At 44.1% G+C, this 23,332-nt stretch overlaps 1 protein-coding gene across 4 annotated transcripts in view; it reads left to right on the top strand.

The window, feature by feature from the left end:
• The window catches only part of AK8 (adenylate kinase 8), a 77,199-nt gene that overhangs the window by 6,657 nt on the left and 47,210 nt on the right, over positions 1 to 23,332 (top strand). For 3 of the 4 annotated variants that reach the window (XM_042480048.1, XM_042480049.1, XM_042480050.1), the window contains exons 3-5: positions 11,512 to 11,561; positions 12,850 to 12,963; positions 18,231 to 18,299. In XM_042480048.1, coding sequence (XP_042335982.1) covers positions 11,512 to 11,561; positions 12,850 to 12,963; positions 18,231 to 18,299 — 233 coding nt within the window. Of the gene's footprint in view, positions 1 to 2,032; positions 2,053 to 11,511; positions 11,562 to 12,849; positions 12,964 to 18,230; positions 18,300 to 23,332 lie in introns of those variants that run through there. The other variant, XM_042480051.1, reaches the window with a different exon arrangement.

Below are 23,332 nucleotides of genomic sequence, written 5' to 3'. Positions count from 1 at the left end.
ACATGCAGACACCACACCCCCAGTCTGCCCTGAGGCTGGCATTAAATGCTGGTTTGTTTAGCCCCTCAATTACAGGACCATCACCCTGTCTTTTCCTATGCACCCATACAATGCTGCTCCAGTGAGGTAGGGAGAGCCGCTGAAGGTCTCCCCACATTTCCCACCATTTTAAAGACTCCATGGCCTGAACATTTGGTCCCTTCTGATTTTCGAACAAGCAGTTTGAAAGGGCCAAAGCAAGCTCTCTGTGTAGAAAAACCATACTTTGCAGCCTTTGGGAGGCATGACCACCTGTTTTTTCCTGAGGTTTTTTAACTAATGGGAGGCTTGTGGAACTGGGGGGAGCAGCTCCGGGGCATGTGTCGTGTAGATGCTATACTCTGACTCCGCTCCCAGACTGGCCCAAAATGCCAGTCTGCACAGGGCCTAAGTATGGTATATTCTTTTTTGATCAAGGGAGTCCCCAACTTAAACCACAGTATACCTCTTTGTACCAAGTGCTGGAGCTGTCATTTTCTGAATACCAGATTCTACCCAACTTTTTTCCTCCAGCCAGTAGTTTTTCTGACCTCCTGCTTCCCCAATGGCCAGAGTAGAAAGCCATGTTACATGCCTCCTGATCTTGAATGCCTTGAAAATGGGTATTCACTAATTCAAGGAATGCTTCCCCCGTGTATATTCCGTGTGTACTTTGTGATGGACAACTTTCCCTTGAGGATCCTCATGGTATGTAGCTAGGCTGCTGCCTAAGAGGCAGGTGCAATCTGTCATGGAGCCCCTTCTAGCGGGTGCAACCTGTGCCAGATCTAGTGATGCTCTGGAGCCCAGGGTCACCTCTAGGCACAGTGAGGTAAAGGGTAGGGCCTTTGGCTCTTAGTAAAGGAACATATGGGCCAGTGTGGTGTAGTGGTTGGCTTAGGACTCTGTGAGACCAGACCACATTAGTCTTGCCAAGAAACCCCTGTGACCTTTGTGTCACCATAAATGGAAAACGACTTGAAGGTACATAGAACAACATCGAAGTTAAACATTTGTCTTTATGTTGCCTGTGAATTATGGTGACTATGAATTCCATAGGGATTTTCTTAGGCAAGGAATACTAAAAGTGGGTTTGCTAGTTCTTCCTCTGGTTTTCCTTAAGGTTTCTATAAGTTGGAAACTACTTAAAGGCACACAACAATAACAACAAGAATCTGATATTCCTCAATGGTCCAAGTACTAACTTGGCCTGACTTTCTGTGATCAGACAGGATCTGGTGCCTTCACAACATTTAGATATTTTCACCTTTTAACATGCTGTTAAAAATGTTACAGGCCAGTACCTTTTAGTGGCTTATTTACATGACTAAACCAGAAGATTGTGTTAAATGCTTCATGGAAATGATGGTTTGGAGAAGCAATTTCTAGAAACAGAGATCAATCTGTTTCTCACAGTAATCTGCATTTTAAAAAAAAATCTGCCAGAAAATGTATACTTAAATATCTATTTTAGAACATAATTTTCTTTTTTTTTAAAGTCAAATTTCTTGTTGTGTTTTGTGCTAAAATGATAATTTTGTTGTGGCATTTGGTCAGTGGTGAAATCTGAAGGATCACTGTACAGGCTTCGTTCCAAGACCTCTGTAGATACCAAACCCTTGGAAGTTCAAATCCCATTAAGTACAATAGGCCTTAAAATAATTTTCCTTTTATTAAATGGTAAAATCAAGCCTTGCCTTTTGGATTTTATATTTTTTTAAACAATATCTTCAAGCCCTCTTCAACCAGGATAAAGAATCCGTGGATATGGAGGACCAGCTCTATTCTAAACTGCTCATTGGTCAGGAGGCTGTTGGTTTCTTTTGACATATGGACAAAACAGAATCCTTGAGAATCCCTGTAGGAGATGTTTTTGCTTTCTGTGTTAACCCCTTTCTTGCTTTTTGCTAAGTGTGATCTAGAAATCACAGTTTAAAAATAAACTCTGGTTTATTGAACTAGCCATCTAAACATCCTTGACTTATGGTTGACTTGGAGGAGGACCTAGAGATTCCTAGGGAGGTGTCATCTCAGGTAAAAACATGGTGTTTTTGTTATTTGTGGTTTTTCCATATTCATAGGGGACTTGCGCCCCTAACCCTAGTGAATATGGAGGGACAAGGTTTGCTTTTTGCAATATATATATATTGCATAAAGCAAACCTTGATTTTGCCATTTTATACAAGGGTCACCATTTTACTATGTCATTGCCTATAATGGGACTTGAGCACCCATAGATTTTAGCATCCATGGGGAGTTCTGGAACCAAACCCCAGCAGATACTAAGGGCCCACTGTATTCATGGCTTACCTGCTAGGACCTGAGCAAAGCGAAGCTACATTGCAGTTCATTTTTCTTCCTAGATGCCCTGGAATAAGTGGGGAAGGAGTAAGCAGTAGGCTTTGCCTGGGACCTTTTCTGTCTCTGCAGGTACTGTTAGCGCATCATTTACAGTTGCCTGTGACCCTTTGAACCAACTCTCACAGAGGGTCTCCCTCTTGAAATACAGAAAGTCTATTCCTGTGTTCCTCACATTAATCTGTATGCACACACACACACACTTTGTAAAGGAAAGGTGGGATAATGCAGCATTCTGTGTAAGCCACAGCTACACATCTCAGAAAAAGCATGAGGCACAGAGAAACAGAGTCATGTGCAGTGGTTGGGTGGCTGGGTGTCCCTCTAGGTAACAAATGCTTTGGAAGGAATAGTTGCGCTGGGAGTTTTCTTTATCCCATTCTAGTATTTCTATCTTGGAAGTTGGTAAAGAACTGTCTTTGTGTTCAGCAGCTCCTTCATATGTCAGCCCCAAATCCCAAAAAGCTTCAAGCAGCCTGAAAACCATTGAAATCACTGGGTTTGAACCATTTAACTCTCAAATTGTGACCCTTGGCATGCTAATGGGGAAACTGTGTGAAGACTGGAAGGGGTTAAACCGTCCATGGGGGGCTGCCTTGGAAAACCTGCCCCCTTCCCCCCATCTGTTTAGGGACCAAGCTGTGGAGGCCTCTTACCTGCTTGTGCAAATGGGTAAATCGGCATCTTCCGCTGTGCCATGTCTGCTGCCAGCTCCGAAGCAGAAGGAGAACCAGATTTAGTACAAAGTGAGCGTTTACAGTAGCCCTGGGCAATATTAAAGCGTGATATGGTGTGTATAATGGTGCGTTTCGTTTTTTATCAAACGTTTGTCCAAGAAAGCTGTGTATTAAAGCTTCAGTACCTTGGGGTTTTCTTGTGAATTTTAAATCGTGCTCCTACTTAAACCTCAAAAGGATCTGCAGATAGAAAGGTTCTTTTTTTATTTTGCTTTGAAGCGGGTGGAAGAAGTTGATTAGTGTTGGCACCAGAGCACATTTCGATGGCTCTGTTTATAAATAATTCCTTGCAACCAGGCTGGAGTTTCAAGGTGTTAGGAGGGTTTTTTAAAAAAGGAAGGAAGAAAAAGACGGCGGGAGGGGGGCAGCAGGGGGAAGGCTGCACATTTTAATCACTTTACACTCGGAAAGAAATTAGGCAATAAATCCAGGCTGATGTAGGCTTTTAAAGTATTCTTTTCTTGACATTATATATATCCTTTCTGCCACACTTGTGAGAGTCGGTAAGTGAGGGAACGTTTCCTTAAATGTCCCAAGTCAAATGACTTTGTAAAAATGAATTTGCAATTTTGGGGCTCATGCATGATTTAAACGTTGCTGCTGCCCGACTCCGTCCCAAAGTGGTTGCAAAGCTTTAGGAAAAAAGTACTTTTCCTTCCCTCGGTTATCTGGCGAGATCAGAGAGCATGGCTTCCCTCAGGACAGACTGATCCAGCGAGGGTTGTCTTCTTTTCTTTCGTTTTAAGTTCATAAAGAATATTTTGCCTGGCAAGAAATAATCTTCACAGCAGGGACCTTTTGCAGCTCTGGTCTGGTCCACCATCCGAATGCTCTGAGATCCTGCATGTAGGAGAGGGAGCTTAGCTTAGCTTCACGTGCCACTTGTGTAGGGCCACCTTATTAGTGCACTGCACTGTTGTGGAATGCACATTGCATCCGGTTGCACCAGTGCACACAACTGCAGAATGTTACAGCTCTTTTTTACACTCTTGAGTGATGAGGAATATGGCACAATGAAAATTATAATGAAAAGTATAATGAGCAAACACTGTAAAAGTATTAAGATCCTGAAATAAACTGAGTATTACAATGTTGCAGGAAACATATTTGCCCTAAACGATCTGAAATGGCTATTAAATATACTTTAGGGCCCATACAGACAGGCCAAAATAAAGCTGCTTTGGGTCACTTTGAAAGTATGCTGTTTAAATGATGCATGCGTCCTAAGAGTCCAGAAGCCACGCCAAAGTCATGCTCCAGTCCTTAGAATCGGAGTGTGACATCCGGACTCTTAGGACCCATGTATCATTTAAACAGCATACCTCCAAAGTGACCCGAAGCAGCTATATTTTGGCCTGTCTGTACAGGGCCTTAGTTTAAGCAACACAGGGGGAAGCAGAAAAGCAAGGGGTGTAGCAATACTTACTGTATTGCTGTTTCCTGCCCTTTTGTGGTAACCAACAACCATAAACCATAAAAATTCCTTTCTTCTCAGCCAGACATTGCACATGCTCCCACACTGACCAGTTTCTTATTTCATGTAATATTATGCTTCATATTAAAGGAATAGAATTAGAACCTGTTATCCATTCAAACTATGCTTCCCTGTGTATGTCCTACTCATCTCACTACCCCACTTCTCATTCATTCAGTTGGAAATGAATTCCTTCGTATCACACCAAACCTGAAATTGTATCTAATCAGGAAATTCAATATTACCTTAGTAAAATTTAAGTCCAGCAACTGGTATGGTGCTTCTATGAGTGTCCCTTAAAGTTGTACTTTGGGGTTGCTTTGTTTTTAAAAACCTGTACGTTAAAAAACGTAGGCAGCCAGAGACTAGGTAGTTCCTGAAATACTCATCTTGGAACAAAATAATAAATTGTCTGGATCTAAAAAGTCTTTAGTAGTGGTTTGGGTGTTGGACCAGAAACTGGGAGATCAGGGTTCAAATTACCTCTGCTAGGTGACCTTGGGCAAGTCACACTTTCTCAGCCCTGGGAAGGCAAGGACACCCCCCCCCCCACCTTTGAACAAATAAAAGAAAACCCTGTGATAGAAAACGCCAGACCCCTGCCATGCCTGGATTGCTAAACAACAAAGAAGTTTATTGTTCATTAAGACAAAAGTAACTCTCCCAATGATCCCCTGCAATCTTAGTTGATATAGTAGTAATCTTACTTCTGGGTCTGGATTCCTGTGCACCTCTTTTGCAGTTTGGATTTGGGAAAAGCAGCGATGGCTGAGAGGAAACAAGGCACCCTAATAAATACACTTATGCCTTATAGCAGAGACTGCTCAGCCTTCTTATTTATCCCATAAGCATGATATAGAAGAAATAGAAATTAAGGAGCTTGCTGACAAATTAGGACAATTTGATCTCCACAAGTAACTTCAGCAAACATAAAGTGAATAACATATTGGAAAACATTTTTATTTAAACAGCTTATTTGAATGAAAAGCAAGAATCACTTAACTGTGGAAGAAAGTGAAAAATAAAGCCTGAATTTGCTATTCACTAAAAGCAATTACAGTTCCCCTGAGAGAAAATGTGGAAGCTCAAGTCCAGTATTATCCAGTGGACAGCAACTTGTGTGCACCCATGTTTTTGTGCTGTCTCAGATAATATGTGGCTTTGTGATCCACTGCAGATCAAAAGCCTGCCGATACTGAGGGCCCGCTGTATATTAAATTTGAAAATTGCAGATGACACCAAATTAGGAGTAGCTAATACCCCAGAGGACAGGATCAAAATTCAAAATGACCTTAATAGATTAGAAAGCTGGAACAAAACTAACAAAATGAATTTCAACAAAGAGAAATGCAAGGTATTACACTTAGAGCAAAAAATCGAAATGCACAGATATAGGATGCGTGTCTGACTATGCCTGGCTTCTCCCTTCCACTGTATAACAAACTCCAGGAGAACATGGTCACTTCCACCTAATGATCCCACCTCTTGCACCCCATTAACCACGTCATCCCTGTTGGTTAGGGTCAGATCCAAAATAGCTGATCCCCTTGTTGCCTCTTCCACCTTTTGGACCATGAAATTGTCTTCAAGGCAAGTGAGGAATTTGCTAGACTTTGAGGACTTGGCTGAGTTTGACTTCCAGCAAATATCAGGATAGTTGAAACTACCCATCACTACTACATCTCTCCTTTCTGAGTGTGCGGTCATCTATTCTAGAAAGGCATCATCCAGTTCCTCCATCTGACTTGGGGGTCTGTAGTAGACTCCCACAATATCCACCTGGCTTCCAGGATTGATGTCCTGGATCTCTTCACTGGTGTATCCCTGTCATATAATGCTATTCCTCCTCCTTTCCTGTTTGGCCTACTTCTCTTAAAAAGGTTATATTCCTCTGTTACTACATTCCAATCATGAGATTCATCCCACCAAGTTTCAGTGATGCCTATTATCTGTCATCTGTGCCCTCACACATACCCACCCTACCTCCCTCTTTCAGCTCCTTGTGTGTGTGTGTTTTGTGCGGACTCGAACTGACGGTGGAGCTAGATTGGCGGGATTGGGCATGCTCAGTACTCACCAATCTGCTCCGCTTTTGAACCTCTGAGTGGAGTCTGCGCAGGCGCAGCACACTAATGTATCAGGGCAGAGATGACCACTCGAAGAACAATAGTTACAGGTAAGCAACCTGTTCTTTTTAAACAGAGATTGGATGGTAATCTATCAGACGTGCTTTGATTGTGTGTTCCTGCATGGCAGAACAGCGTTGGACTGGATGGTCCTTGTGGTCTCTTCCAACTCTGTGATTCTGTTATTGTATTCTATGCGCTGCGCAGAGAGGAAGCGAATAAGTGACAATATGAAACATTAAGTTCTGGCTGATGTAAAAGTGTTTAAGCTAGAGGGCCAGCCAGTTTAAAGAATGCAACAGTGGCATCTTGTAGATAAACACTTAACTGCAGCAAAAGGGGGGGAAAAGATAGCCGTCAAAATAGTCTTTTCAGCTTAAGAAACATTTGAGATGATGGACATTAGGCATGAGTATAAACAAAATGATGCTGAAGTAGATGTTTTCAGACATAAAGGACTTGAATTTAGAGTTGAAGAATGATATTAAACAGGTGGTGAAAGAGGCTCTGGAAGATTTTAATCATCCAGCAAACCCAATGAGTATGGAAACAAGCAAGTAGTTAAGGAACTGACATTGGACTATGGAATGTGGATTCACTTATAGATATTTCTGTCATCAAGGATGGAGAAAGGGAGATTAATTGGGAAGGCAAGAAAAGGGTTAACATTTTTAAGGAGATTGCAAGATGACCTGATGAGGCAAAAGGACAGATATTAAATATGGATATGAAGTTATTTTTCCACAAGAAGGATTGAAGAACCCTTTCAGTGAGGAGAGTGTCTTCAAAATGAAGATGGATAAAGCCATGGATGCATTATTCAGGGCCAATATCACTGCTGAATAAATGGCTTTGGTCAACAGAGTTGGCCTTACCACCCACAGATGTCTTTTTGGTGAAAGTCCAACTCCTCCAGATGCAAGTTGCTGTCCTTTTAATCTTCTCAATCGTCAACCACCTACTACTGATCATCTCACCAGTTCTGGTAGCAACGTTTTGAACTACAGTACTCTTAAGAAGTCATCCTCAGGATACAACCATGAGTTCTGACTACTCAGAGCTCTCCCCACATGTTTTTGCCTTTATATCTGCATCACTACCTTGAGGACAACTATCTGTAACTCGCTTGAGAATCTTTCTGGCTGAAGAGCGGGGTATAAATACAGTAAACAGACAAACAAACAAATCTCGAAGAATAGTAATATGTGTGATTTGACGACAGCAGTTCTGCCCACAACAGGCAAATTTAATTTGGACCAAGTTTTGATTTTATGGTTAACCCATTGGATTAGTGGTTTGTACTTTTTGTAGATCAATTGGCGAAATTCTCTAGTTATAAAAATGCCTAGGTACTTGGTACTTGATGAGCTAAGTGGAATTTGGAAAAGGTTTTTAAAGAGATTTTTGTTCATCTAATGTATAATTGATGCAAAGCATGTTGGGTTTGTTCAGATATACCTTAGGATCAGTGTACTTCCTGAAATGTTTTGAGGATATTTTTAGTTGGAAATTTTCAAGTTCAAATTACTTATTTTCAGGATTTGATAAAAAGTCAAACGCATCAAGTCATCTGTATAAAAATTGTTTTTATGTTCCTCACCAGCTATTTCATCCCAAATCCTCAATTTCTGTATTGTGTTTGATGGATTCTAATATATTGGTTTTTGTAGTTGCTCTGTGTCTACAACATTTAATTTTTGTTGTCCTTTCCTGATCCCCACATCTGTTGCCTGAGCACATGTCTCTTTCAGGTTAATGGTGGGATGATGGGGTGGCCCTGTGTGATAAAGACAATAAAAGTGGTGTGTGTGCATGGGGGGGGGGAGAGAAGCACTTCTTTGTGAATAGTTCTTGTCTTTTTGCACTCTTAGGGTGTGTGAAGCATCCATTTTTGTGTCCCAATTTTAATTGCCTGCTACAGTTTTCCAAAGTCTGTGAAAAACTGGATTGTGCCAGTTGTCACTCTGAGGATAGCAGGATTGTTGTGCCTGAGGAACATTTGGCCTGAAACGTTGTGTGTTTGTGCCTGTGGGTAGGTAGGAGGGAGGCTATTGTGCTCCAGTGCTCAAGACTCTTGTCCTGCAGCTGCACACCTGTTTGCATCTTAGCTGAGAGCTTTCCAAAGCTCTCTTTCCTCTTTCCTTGGCTTTTTCTTTTTCTTTGGTTTTGCTTCCACTTAAATTAAATGAAATTTCTCCCTTAATTAAATCATTCTCAGCCTAATCCGTCTTGGCTAGACTGCAGATTCATTGCGCTGGGACCTTCTCCCATATTTTAATCATTAAAAACGCAACAGTGCTCAAGATGGAATAACAAATTAAAAACCTACACACGTCCAACTAACGAAGGAAGAGAAGAAGAAGGAGAAGGAGACGCAGCGACATGTGCTCACGTACCACCACTGAGGGGAAAGGCGGTTGGTGTGTCTCGAGTTTTCCTTTCTTCCTTCCCCTTGCCTTTAATCTTGCTCTCAACCAAAAGGAGGTTGCCTGTAGACAGCCGTGTGTGCACACATGCACACAAAGAGAGAGAGCAGGGAGAATTGGATATGAGCACTGACCAAGGGGAGAGGAGGGCAGCACACAAAAGGACTCGGGAAACGCAGAGTAACTTGTTTTCCTCTGGTGGCTAGGGAAAAAGTTTTACCGTCTGCTCCAATAGCAACCTCAAAAAGAAAAGAAAAAGAAAACAGTGTGCGATGTCTCTCATCTTTCCTGGCTCTGCCCAGGAGGTAGTGAGTCTCAAGTCAAGGAGACGTGAGAGGAAAGAGAAGCGAGGCCTTCTTCCTCTTAACTAGCAAAATACTTCTCTTGGCAGAAGGCGAGTGGGCAGTGTGGGATGTGTATATGTGTTTGTGTGGCCTTGTGTGGTACAGGCAATGTACCTGGAAGGAGTGCAGGGCAGCTCATCTGCACTTGGTGCCCAGCCATATAATGGATCTCTCTTCTTGCAGGATTCCTTTTATCAGGGCCTGGCTCTGAGGCAGGATTTGACTTCTCTGCAACATGACTGCATTTCCCCTTCCCTCTGCCTCTTGGAGCTGAGCTGCAGCCATTCATGGAGGGATGAATGGATGGATGCTGTTTTCCTATATAAATGATAAAAGTAGTAGTCAAAGTGGTGAGGATACATAATAGCAGACAAGCAAAAACAAAATCTTTAATGTCTTAACTTACATAAAAGCCACTACACATCTGCTAAAAAACAACTCTGAATTCAAAGCATGTAGGCCGCAGCAAATTAGCCATGTAAAGTCACATAAATCCAGAGCGCAGCATCAGTCAATTTTCCTTTAAAAGCCTGGTGCAGATTTTCCACAACTAAGGCACCACCATTGAAAAGGACCTGGCTGTCATCCATTTCACCACTGCAGGTGGGACCAGCTGGAAGAAGCTCTACAAGATATTTGTGCTTTTAGGCACCAAATCTAGAATCCCTGGGGGCACAGTGAAAGCTCCTGCCCCTCTTTTCGCCTAGTTAAGATGTACTCTGACCAGTAAACCCTTTCCCCCAGTCCCAGTTATGGGGCTACTGTGTTCTTAACCAGTGAACATTTCTAAGTCTGGGCAAAATAGTGGGGTAGCCACTATCCCTGTCTCTGGTCTTTGACTGTTTTGGTTTTCCTCTTCTCAGTACTCCAGAGTGTTGCTGATCCCAATAGAGCTCTGGAAGGGGGGAAGAGGACTGATGACCTTCCTCCTTCTCATGGTTCCAAGTGTGTCTGCCCCCATGGAGTGTCCATCACCACACTGTGCCTTGCATACTGCGCCGTGCGTGCTTTGGCCAGGAGGCGAGTTGTCTTCCTGGCAAGTTGCATGCTGTTTAGTTGGGCGCACTTGCTGCCCATCTGTTTAGCCAGGGCCAGCCCCACTGTCAGGCTGAATGAGGTGGTTACCTCAGCTGGTGGATACTGGAAGGTGGCAGTGAGGCACTGAGGGAGATCGACCTCCAGAGGCGGTGCAGGATGGTGTCCTGCTACTGGTGCTGGATTTGGAGGCTTGTCCTGTTGCTTTTCTTATGGGGAAATCGGTGGGCCATCTGCTCTTTGTCCCAGTCAACAGAAAGTCTTGGGCTCAGCTTGTGCCTGTGTCTAAAGAGTTTCTCTAGAAGAGACACTGTAAAGACCCCAAAGCTCAGAAAAAGGCTAGCCCTTTTCAGGTGGCCCTCTAGCCTTCCTACATGGGTGGGCACCTAGAAAGGGAGGCAGAGCATTCGCCTGTTTAAAAAATGTGACTTGGCACTTGATGTGCAAAAGGCAGACAGCCACTTTCTTTGTCCCCCTGTTGTCCTCCTGCCACTAGTCCAAACTGGAAGCCTTCACAGTGATGTACCTGGGATGCAGTTTTTAAAAATGCTCATAGAATGACGTAGGATGGAAAGGTGATGGAGGCAGTGGGATGGAAAGGAAGTGGCTGGCTGTAGACTGTGTTGTATAAGTTTGGAAATGGCAAGGATCTGTTCTGAAGTTATCAATCTGTATTTCAAATGAAGAAGGGTTTATATCTAGAAAAGCTCATGCTAAAGTAAACACCACTTAGCCTTAAAGGTGCTGCAACTTTCCTTCCTCCCCCTCCATTTTATGCTGCAAGAGACTAACAGGGTTGCTTCTTTGAAAACTTATCTTGGGGAAGCCGTGTTGGCCATATACCAAAATCCAATAATATCAAAACCCCATCAAACATTGCTACCTTTATTGGGCCAACCAAAATGCATGAAATATATGTTGCATGCTTTCGAAGCTCCACTGGTTTCTTCATCTTTGAAAAATGACATTCATGCCTTTTTCTTTACTCTCCAGCTCCAAGGATCTTAATACTTGGCCCTCCTGCCTCTGGAAAAACTACTATCGTAAGTCTTTTTCTCTCCCTCTCTTTGTATCATATTTTGGAGATATAACTCTTCCCACTGAACTCCTAATGTCGCATTGCTTTGGCAAGAAGCAATTCTAATCTCAGTATATGGGGACTTGGTTGGGCCTAGAGGAAAAGCCAAGTGCTCCAGCTCCTGACATCTCCCTCCTGCCCCCATATTTTTGGGTTCCATCAATGGGAGAAAGAAGGCAACGTGGCATGTTACCAACCCTCTGCCCAGTGACCAGCTTTCCCTTGTGAGAAGGGTCTTTGTAGATGAACTGCCTTCCCAAGAGAAGGAGATTTCTCTCAGTCAAGCTCCCCCTATACTAAGAGTTGTGGGATGGGTGGGGTAAGAACATGGCACCCCCTCTCCCACAGATCCTATAATGGTTTGTGGCTGAAAAGATGCACAGATGAGAACCCTAGCATGGAGACAGATGGGGCTGAAGGAGGGAACCTGGCCTCTTCTGATGGACCTCCACCCCGCCTTGCAGGAGAGGAAGATGCAGGTCTGGTCAGAAGTGTACCTTGGCCAAGAGGGCTGATCTGTCTGGCTTTGATTTCATTCTGTGGGGGTTCCTAAAGACAGAGCAGGGTACTGCAACAATAAACCTGCCATAAACAGAGACTACATGCTCCCTTTTGTGCCTCAGAAGCATCTTGGTGACAGCCACTCTCTCTATCAACAGGCAGTGACCCAGTGGGGGTACTGCGCTCTTGTATACAGGACTAGGCAGAAGCAGCTGGCACCACTGCCCATGTGAAGTACTGCACTGCTTTCTCCCCACTTCCATGACCCATGGAGCCTTTACACTGTAAACTCTAAAACTAATGAAACATTTCTAGGGGCTCATTCCCACTTATATTTAAACCAGTGTGTGATTCACCTTTGCTCCGTGTTGGTAAATCGATTCCAAAAGGTCCATCGTTCCTACTATGAAAGCGGATCCTTTCATTATCCCCTTGTAATTGCTTCTTTTTTAAGCACAATTGTCATCCCCACTAGTTTATCCCGCTTCAAAATGCATTGTCAATCATCTGTGCGTCATCAGTGACATAAGTGGCAGTCCAGGCAGCTCAGCTGGGGAACTATATATTTTTAAAATAAATTGATAGAAGAGTCAATTGATTGGGAACAACGGTCATATAACCAGATCAGCTATTCACTTTAAATCATAGTGGGAACATGCCTTTGGTGCTGTCTTTGGCTTCAGATGTGCTTTATTTCTTTTGAAAAAGATGCAGCCCTATTTTATTCCTCTTCCCTCTTTCCTTCCTCACAGGCGATGTGGCTGAGTAAACAGTTGGCAGCCCCGCGACTCTCGCAGGACACTTTGCTAGCCAGTGATTGGTCCTCCCTGGCTGCCAGTGCACAGGAGTACCGAGACAGAAAAGAGGTAACAGTGCCTTCTCGGGGTGGAAGAGAAGGATAAAAGCAATGGTGCTGCAGGCTCACCACTTGTTTGCATCTAGGGCACTTCCAACACAGGCCTATGACTCTGCAGCCTGGGGGGGATGGTGCTCTCTAACTAAGGATGAAGCGTGGAAAGCCCACCTTGTAAGACCCCCAGAAATGACTAAATGCAAGTCCTTGTTCCTTGCTGGGCAGAAGGCAGGAACTGCACAAGTCAGTCATGTTTGGCCTGTGTAGAAGGGGAGCGAGAGTATGTGCAGGTTTGGGCTCATTTGGTTCTCAGGGAAGGTGATGCCATCTCCCCTTGACCCCGTCCACTCCCAGGTTGAGCAGCAGTCCTCACATGGCCTGAAGTGTGTGTATATGAGCAATATATTTCTCCAGTTGTGAACAGTGGCAACCCTCACTGTTTTGGCTTAGTGGCGTGGTCTTGTTTTAATCCCCAATGCCAGGAAAAGCAGCTGTGTTTCAAATGCTCTCTGAGGCTGTAACTATAAGGACTCATGCACCAATACTTCCTACCAAATCAGTTATAGCAGCAGATTTTTTTTAAAGAGCAGAGGATAGAACATTTCCAGACTGTCCCCAGACTAGCTTGATCTTCTTCTCTGGGAAGATTTGGAGGTGAAGTACAGGTGGTGGGTCTTTAGACTGTCACCCTGGAGCACCCTTATGGTGGCTCCATTCAGGAGAAAGAGTGGAAAGAGAAGGGGTGGGGGGCTTTGTCCCAGGCAAGCTATGCTGAAGGGGGCCCTTCCTTGCCCCTGACCAGCATGGAAGCAGAGGGCAGAGGGACCCACCTGTCCCTCCTTGACAGTCCTGTCTGGACAGAAGCCATTAAAACAAAACCAGGCTGTTCTTCTACTCTGTCCACAAAGGAGTGAGCGGCTTCACCTCTTCTTCAGCTAACATGGACGTGCAGACAACTAGTTTTTCAGCATGTTAGCAAATGATGATGAGTTTTGTGGTGAACTTATTCCCAAGGGCTGCACTAGAAGTTGTTGCATGATGTTAGCAGGGTCAGAGGACATGATGTACCCCACTCTTCAGTCTGGTGATCAGTCACCCTTTGAACTACAACAGAATGAAGGCCACAGAATACAACTAACAACTTTAAGCCCTACTCTTGCAGTTCTCTGCCTGCCTTTCTTGGATGCTACAGTAATGATTGAGGCAAGACTGGATATAGATCAAGACTGGATATAGATACTCTCACACAGTGCCTGTCTGTTACTAATACTGTACAAGTCTTCCTTCCTGGCAGATATCTGGAAGAAGCTGGTACTGACAAAAATCAATGTTAACATACAATTAAACTTTTAACAATATTACAACAAAATACACTGTTAAAAGAAAAAAAATCAGTTAAAATAGTACAGTTTTACAAGCCCTTTCCTCAAAAAGCTTCAGTTCTAAAAGTCTGTTCGAAACACTTTTTAAAAAGTGTTTCCCTACTGATGGAATTTAAAGAAGAAGAAAAAATAAGAACAGCAGCACTTTTTTTCCTGCTGAGCTTCTGCTCTGACTCTCCATTTCCACCTCCTTGGCAGGACAGTTGCCTTTGAACAAGAGAAATGATCCCAAACGCTGTTCTTGTCAAAAGTGATCTTTAAATCTGTTGTATGGGAAAACTACAATTAATTTGGAAGACGAAAATATAAAGCAATGCACACACACAAATCCCCTTTGGTTTAATTACTCTCATTATTAGCATATTTCAGGCTAATCAGCAGCACTTTCAAGGGTGCCCTGTAGGGTTTCCTTGAGTATTATGGGATGGGACATGAAAGTCAAAGAGATCTGGAAAAAGTGAGGCAGGGGAGGAAGGGAGGGAGAGCAGTGGAGGGATCGGCCCAGTGCTTGCCCTCCCCCCCTTTGGCCTGGCAGCTGCCTGCATAGCAAGATGCTTTGGGTAAAAGGAAGAAGCAATGTGAGTTTTTCAGATGTTCAAAGCCCAAGGCTGGCCTGCTTCAGGAATCGGAAACAGCTGCTGGAAAGGTCTGAATGCTCTCGTCGCTCTGCTGGCTCCCTTTCTGGTCCAGCTGAATGTTGCAGAGGAGCCCTGATGTGCAAGGCCTTGGTGGCACAGAGTGATGAGTGTTTGGTGCCAAATGAAAGCCGGCCGGCCTGAGAGTAGCTTTCCCGGTTGAAGCCTGTCTTGCCACAGCCACCTTGGGGCCCTCTCTCTTCTTAGTTTATCACAGGCCTCTATGCCAGTAAGTGGCTGAACCCACTGATTTGATTTTAGACTGAGCTTGCAAGGAGCCAGATCCAGTGTGCCAAGCCTTATCTTCCAAATAAAATGCCACAACAGCTTCACCATCCTGCTGTTGCAGGAGCCACCAATGGGCTGCCTCTGGGCCTGCCGCAGGAGACCATGGACGGAGCAAAGAGTAGACAAAGCAGGGCCACTGAGACATCTCTGTTCGGGCCAGGCCCAAGACACCACAAGGCACTTATGCACCCTTCCTGAATCTTCTACTCATATAATCATTAAACCATAGGCTGATAGAATTGGAAGGGTCCCCCAGAGAACATAGTGCCCAACCTTATAGGATCTCCAGCTGATGCATCCCCAGCAGGTAGGTGTCTAGCCTCTTCTTGAAGACATTCAGACAAGGCAACCCACCACCTCTGTAGATAATTTGTTCCACTGCCAAATCATCCTCATTGTCAAGAAGTTCCTTGTAAGGTTCAATTGAAATCTTCCCTCCTCTAACTTCAGGCCAATAGACCTGGTTCTCCCCTCTGGGGCAGCAGAGAACAAGCCTACCCCTTTCTCTCTGGGACAGCCCTTGAGGTATTTTAAGAATGTGATCATACCAGCCTCCCAACTTCTCTTCACCAAACTTAATAACCCAGCTCCTTCAAGCTCTCCAAGGTGGCTCACAGACAAAACATTTAAAACCTCAATAAAATTAAAAACAATTAAAAAACATCTACACTCAATATAAAATCATATAAAAATATACAAAAGTTAAAAACAAACTAAAAACTTTGTCTTGTTTTCCACTTCTCTTATCATCCTGGTTGCCCTTCTCTGAACTTACTCCAACTATGTCCTTCTTAAAATGAAACACCCAGAACTGAATGCAGGACTCAAGATGAGACCTGAACAGTGACAAATATCGAGGGACTATTACTTCCTTCTGTTTGGAAACTATGTTCCTTTTAATGTAGGCTAAAATAGCATTTGCCTTCTTTGCTGCAAATTCACATTGCTGGCTCATACTCAGTTTATGATCAACAATAACCCCAGGGTCCTTTAACATGTAGTCCTGCTGAGTCAAGTATGCCCCATTCTATACATGTACCTTTGTTTTTTTATGGCCCACATGTAGAATTTTGCATTTGTCACTATTGAATTTCATTTCATTATTTCTGCCTGCTGGCTTTTACTGAAGGGAGCACTGCATAGGGAGCTGTCCAAAGGGCTGAGATGGTAGCTGCCACTGTTCTCCTGGTCTCTCCCCCTGGTCAAACCGGCTGGCTTCTGTCCTGGGATTATTTTCAGGATGCCTTCAGCCTATCCCCTCTGCCATCTTAGTCCTTGACAAATGGTACCTCATAAGGCATGATTGGTGGGCACAGGTGGGCATCGGAGACAGGTATGTTGGTTGGGTACTTTTCTCTTGGTGCCATTTGAAAGCAGAGCAGCCACTCTGTGTGTGTGTGTGACTGTGTCCATTCAGAAAATGTACTTTGCTGGCACTTATCATCCTCCTTCAGGAAGAGGAAGTGATGGCAGCAGCATCCAACCTGGGGGCCCCTGGGTGAAGCTGAAGAGAAGGAAGCCAACTGTGGAGGGTGTGGAGGAAGCGATTCATTGTGGGGATGGAGGTGGGGTGAAAATGCTGTGGTAACCACCCCATAGTCAGGAAAGTGGGTTTCAGAGGACTCTTCCTGCACCCAACTCAGCCATGGTGTGAGGACCAAGCTGGCTGGCCTGTCTTGCAAGGGCAGCCCTGCCCAGTGGTCCCCAGCAGGGTCTTGGGAAGCCCCCTCACCTCTGCAGAAGGAGCTTGGGGGGCTCTGATTCAAAGAGGATGGGCAAGTCTTGGCAGGGTGGCCCCGCCTCACCTTTCTTGAGATGACACTTCAAAGCGGGGAGCAGAAGGCTGGCGGTGCCAGAGAGCAGCAGGAGGCACCTTTGGAAGATGACAGCCTCAAAGGCTCTGGTGCAGGCTCCAGCCGGGAGAGGCTGCAGCGGGAGGCTTTGACGCGCTGCCCGCCTAGCAGGACCCCAGACTTCCAAGGAAGGGGACAGCTTCTTCCCCTTATCTCTCTCATTCTTTCTCTCTGTGTGTGATTTGTGTGAATGGGCTGCCTCCTGAATGGCTGCTTTCCAGAGGATTGAGACTCAGTTCCTTTAGGGACCATGAGAGAAGCCCCAGTGGGTCATTTTGCTTGCTCCTTGCCTGCTGTGGAAAGGGTGCCCTTGTTTGCTTGGTGTCAGTGTTTTTTGCCCAGTGCCCTGTGCAGATGAACCCTTGCCATAAGAGCCTGGCCTTTGACTCTTGACCCCCCTTGGGTCTGGAGAGCCTCTTGCAGAAGGAAGAGGCCGTGAGTCCTTCTTAACCTCTGGAGTTCCCCTCAGTCTGTCCAACCAGCTCTTTGTCAGACCAGAAGCTGAGAGACTTTACAGACATTGCTTAGTTGCCAAAGCCTTATTTAACAGATCAGACCAGAAGAAAGCCATTCCTACTTTGATATGGGTCATATTTGCAAAGGATTGGATTTTGGCATTTTATTCAGGGTCTCATTCCCACTTACAGATAAATCGGTGTGCAGTCCGAATCGATGGATCGGAGCGTGGTTCCCACTACATTTGCCTCGATCACATTTTTTCCTTCCAAAATAATCCACGTGGTTTCCATTCACAAATGAATCAATTCAAGATGATTCGGTTCCAGCTGACCGAAGGGGAAATTTGAATTGATTCCGATCCGCATGTGGTTCACATTTGTACAGATTCAATTTGTCGAAAAAGAAACGGAAAAAATCAGTGTCAAAAAGACGCGGGTTAAATGGGTCTAGCACATGGACCCCCTCTCGGAATCGCTTCAGTGATTTGGATTAAGTGAGAACCAGGGTCGTTTGAACCGATTCAATCTGATTCATGATCCGGTTTAAAAGGTAGTGGGAATGAGGCCCAAGTAACAGTTGCTTTTAATATATTATGAGCTGACTTTTGAGTAGTGAACTAACACACACACACTGTCTCTCTCTTTTAAAATAACCATTGTTTAGAAAGTTCCTGATGACCTCTGGGTCCAGTTGATCGAGGAGCGTATGCAGCTTCAAGACTGTCTTCAGAATGTAAGTGTAGCTTTTTGGAGGGTCGCTGGGGAGGAAGGAGCAGAAGACTGGCTCATTGGGGGGGGGACACTTAAGGCAAAGTGATAAAGTGGGACTCCCACTCTTATCTCTTCTTAAGTGATTGAAAATAACAGGGTTTTTAAGCAGACATTTACATGTGCTCTTTGAACACTGCTTACATTTTAAACACATTTTAAAAAGAAGATATTTAAACTGACCCTGAGAAGAGAAGAGGGGGAAATGAGGTGTCTCATTTTTTAAAAAGTTAATTTTTTGAAACCATCATCTGTTTTCATTTTTTGTGACTTATTCCTGAGTAGACACACACAGAATTGAGCTGTGCTTCCCCCGGGGGAAGGGGGGGATGTTGTTAGGCTTACATTGGACTGAGGCTGGGCAACCTTGCGCTAGGGAGACTCAGAGACCAACCCTCTGAGTTGGTCTCCAGCATATCCTTGCTACCAAAGGCCTTCCTCTTGGCCATTTCCTCCTGTGTAAGCCAATGTGCAGGCATAGGGCTCTGAACATCTCCCCCAGTGGTGTGCCTCCCTGGCTTGCCCCAAGACATGGTCCTTTTAGCACGGAGGTAAACAGGGACTTTTGGAACCAAGTCTATTTCCCTGGGCAGTGGTTCACAGATAGCCACTCGCCCTTCTCCACATATGCCATCTTTAGTTTGGCAGCCCCTTTCCCACTTCCCTCAAAGGCTGCAGTACAGTAAGAGCTCAAACAGTTAAAACAGCCAGGTTACCGGGGGTTCCCCTCCTTGCCTTTGACCCCCTGCCCATCATTGGAATGGCCCCATGTGGAGCTTCTCTGCAATGAACCGAGGTCCCCCCATGCATACTTTGACTCTTGCCCTCAAAGGTGTGAACTGGAGGGAGACCTGCCCCTGCCCTTCCTGGCCCTTTCATTGCCCTGATGCCTGCAGCTGCCTCCCCTCCTTCCTCAAGTAGTCCTATTTAAATCAGTGTCAGTGCCTTTGAAGGCATGTTTATGTAACATGGTATGAATTAATAAAGATGTTTAAAAATACCTTAATGCATATTTAACGAAAGGTATGTTAATCAAGGAGGTGGGCTTTGCACCCCTCCCCATGAGCGGTAAATAAAAAAGAGGAAGAAAGACCCATTCCGAATGTTTGTTATTAGCTCCTCCGAGGATTCTGCAAAGATTGCTGTGGTTAGAAAGTGAATCCCAAATGAAAGGAAATTGCCTGGCAAAGGGAAGGGCCTAAAAAACCAGCACCGCTGCCAGTCTTTCCACTCTGAGAGTAGGGGCTCTGTCCCACCTTCCCTCAGCCTGGCAAGCTCTAAATGTTTTGGACTATAACTCCCATAGGCAGGGGTTGTGCTGGCTGAGGATGAGAGTTGTTGTCTTAACACATCTGAAGGGAGCTAGGGCAAGGTGAAGCTATACTTTTACTTATTTGTTTTGCCAGATATGCTCCCCCAGGTAGTGAAAGATGTCTGTTTGTCACATATCATTATTCTGTCCTCTCTCCCTCTATCATATCTTGCATTGATCTTGCATTGATCTTGCATTGATCTCGATACGTTAAACATGGACTTGATTTGCAAGTCTGATAGATGAGGCTGGTATCCATAAGGACATCCCATTCTGGGAGAGGGAAATGGCTTTATCATCATAGGGACTATGTGTGGTCTTCCACTCTTTCTGCTACCTTCTACCTTTCCTAACCTTCTTGTCATGATTGGCATGATGTCATGATTTCTCATGATGTGTTCAAAATGCGATAGCCTCAGCTTTATCACCTTGGCCTCCAGGGAAAGTTCAAAGTTTGGTCTGTTGGGCAATTCTAACTTTAGCACTCAGTTGTATAGCTTTACATTTTGGGATCTTGTCTGGTGTTTTGATGGCTGCTCTTCCCATTCCTAATCTTCTTATTTCTTGACTGCAGTATCCATTCTGATCAATGCTTGATCCAAGGCCCAGGAAATCTTTTAACTTTTTCAATTTTCTCATTATCTAGGTTGCATTTATGTAGATCCTCCATGGTCATTATTTTTGTTTTCCTTATGTTCAGCAGTAAGGCTGCCTTTGCACTTTCTTCTTTGACCTTCCTTAATAATTGTTCCAAGTCTATGAAGTTTTCTGCTAGTAGTATGGTGCCATCTGCGTATCTTAGACTGTTGATTTTCCTTCCTCCTATCTTCACTCCTACTTCTTTTAAGTCTAAACCTGCTCTTTTATATTTTCTGCTTACAAGTTGAACAGGTTGGGTGAAAAGGTGCAGCCCTTTTGCCAATTGGGAACCATTCTGTTTCTCCATATTCTGTTCTCACTGTAGTCTCTTGTCCTAAGTACAGATTTCTCATCAAAGCTATCAAATGAGTGGCATTCCCATATCTTTAAGAGTGTTCCATAGCTTTTCATTATCTAACATTCTAGTCGCCTATGACTATCTTGAGATTCCATCATAGAATCTCTCCGTTTCTTCTTCCTCTGCCTCTCTGGTTGGTGTGGATTACGGTAGTATTTATAGGTTTTCCCTGAAGCCTTATTGATTTGACCTGACTTTGCATTTTATCTTTTGACTGCTTTCACTACATACCTCCTTAGTTTGAAAGCCACCGCATTTCTTCATATCTTTTCATTTCCTGAGTAGAACACTGTGTAGCTGTCTGAGTCAAAATGACCTATTCCTTTCCATTTTAGCTTGCTCACCCCTAGTATTGATATGTTTATGTGTTCCATTTTTTCTTTTACTATGTCTAGCTTCTTCTTGCTCACCTACGGCCACCTTTGTGCTGAGCCAGGGAATCCTGGTGTCAGCTGGGGATGGACAGAGCTAAGTGGCCAGGCTTTACATAAGTCCAGTGTGCATGCAAGAATAATCCCCAATGGGGGTTGGACTGGATGGTCCTTGCGGTCTCTTCCAATGCTATGATTCTAAGCCCCCTGCCCTTCTTCCTCCAGTGCTGCTTTCTGGTGAGGAGAGCCAGTCCCTGCGATTTTGGCTGATGCCCTGAGATCTGACAACCTAGTTGTGAAAGTCAGCCGCTGAGCTTTGTGGCTGGGTGGGAATTTGAACCTGAGTGTTATTAGTATTAGTTGAGCACTTTATAACCAGTGCCTCACACTGGCTCTTAATTATTTCTCAATTCCTTTACAAACTCCTCTTTCGTAACAGTTTGCATCAAAGATCTGGAGTTTTTTTTTTAAAATTCATTAACAATTAAAAAGGCTCTTTTCGTTCTCTTTCTGTTTTAAAGGACCAATCATTCCATTTTTAGGCTGTCTTGATGCCACCTCTCTCCCTATCACCCTTCCCCTCAACCAGAAGAAAATTGCTAGAGTCCTTTTGAATTGTTTGAGGAAAAGGAAAGCGAGAGATTTGAAGGGAAATCTTAATGACTGGAAAGTGGTTGTCAGTTTGCCTGTACAAAATACTGTGTGCCTTAATCCATAATTTATCCACTCATTTTGAATTTGCAAAGTAGAATTAAACTTTTGCATTGCAAATCACTTGCACTTGAATTATTTGGGTCTGCCTCATTTCTCACAGAGCTCTTTAAAGCTGAGCTGCTTCAGTAATTTATCTGTTTATTTATATCACCCCCCCCCCAAATTGGTCCAAATATCTGGTGCAATTTTCTTGTATTTGCATAAATATATATAAATGTGTGTAGGAATTAGACATTTCAGACATTGTGCCCAATCCCTTCGTTCAAGAGAGCTTAACCAAGGGGTTGGCACAATGGCCAAGACCAATAAAGGAATTTGATTGTCTCACAAAGCCAAATTGGAAAAAATAGTTTTGCCACATGATGTCTGAAAAGACTCATGATGGTTCTGGCCTTTGCTCTGTCTTCCTTCTCGAGAGGAGCAGAATCTGAAGAAACATCTCTTGTGGGGTGAGGGAATGCATTTCCCAGGGTGGCTTCTCTCCAGGGTTGATGGCAGACGTGCTGAGAAGATGGATGTACCACTCTAAACTTGAGACAGTCAAATGATAGTTTGTGCTCCAAACCATGGACAGTTTTAATCATGGTCACTTCCTAAATGAGAATTTATGTCTTTCGAATTTTGAAGCGGACTCTGTTTGAGGATTTGCAGCTGTTGAGTGTTAGCTGCAGCCAGAAGCTTGTATATCCCACTCATCCTCCACTGTGGGCCCTTTTCAGATTTCCACCTTAAGGGAAATGCTCTACTTCTGGATTCCCATTTTGAAAAGGGGAAAAAAAATTCCTGAAAACTATTTATTTATTTATTTATTTATTTATTTGCAGAGGCCATAGGTTTTACTTTTTGAACCAGATTTATGGTCATGGTTTGTTGTTACAGAGTCAGTATTTTATGCTGGGTGGAATGTGAATAAATTGCAAGAAGAGGTCTTCCTGGCTGCTCTACCACCAGCTGTTGGTTTTATTTCTCCTGGTGGTCTCATTCAGCTGGCATTAATTGCCTGGCTTTTCTCCCACTAACGGTAGGCATGCTGGATTTTTTGCGTGTTTGTTTTGACACTCATAGGTTTATGGATGTCGCTGCTATCCTTGGAGGGGTATGGTTTTATTGATTGACAGCTATGCTGGGATCCTGCGAGACCTGTTTTCCTAATACAGATGCCGTTAAAAGAAGGGTGGAAGCATGCTGGTGAGGGTCTTATGACACACTGAGAAAACGTATGGTAGCCATTATATTCTGGAGCTGGTGGTGTGTGGGAATGGGCACTAGATCTGTGGCGTCTTCTGGGGTTCACATAAAGACCAGGCGGCTCCTCCAGCTCTTGCTCAGTGTGCTGGTGGTGAGAATTGAAGGGGGGAGGCAAGTGGATTTATGCCCCCTGCAGAAGCCTCTCTTACCTACTCCCCGCCCCCAGCCACATGCCCACTTTCTATCCTATATATCTGTTTTAATTGATTGTATGTACAGCGCTGTGTAAATTTACAGCGCTTTATAAATAAAGCATAATAATAATAATAATAATAATATCCAGGAAGTCAGCTCAAGACTGTCTGCAGCCAAGGAGCCTCTTTTATCCCATTGCTTTGTATCTTTCAGTTGGTCTG

This window comes from Sceloporus undulatus, chromosome 7 (genome assembly GCF_019175285.1).
Source record: "Sceloporus undulatus isolate JIND9_A2432 ecotype Alabama chromosome 7, SceUnd_v1.1, whole genome shotgun sequence".
Taxonomy (NCBI): Eukaryota; Metazoa; Chordata; class Lepidosauria; order Squamata; family Phrynosomatidae; genus Sceloporus; species Sceloporus undulatus.
The sequence above is the reverse complement of the archived record's forward strand: the minus strand, read 5'-3'. Positions and strand labels throughout refer to the sequence as shown.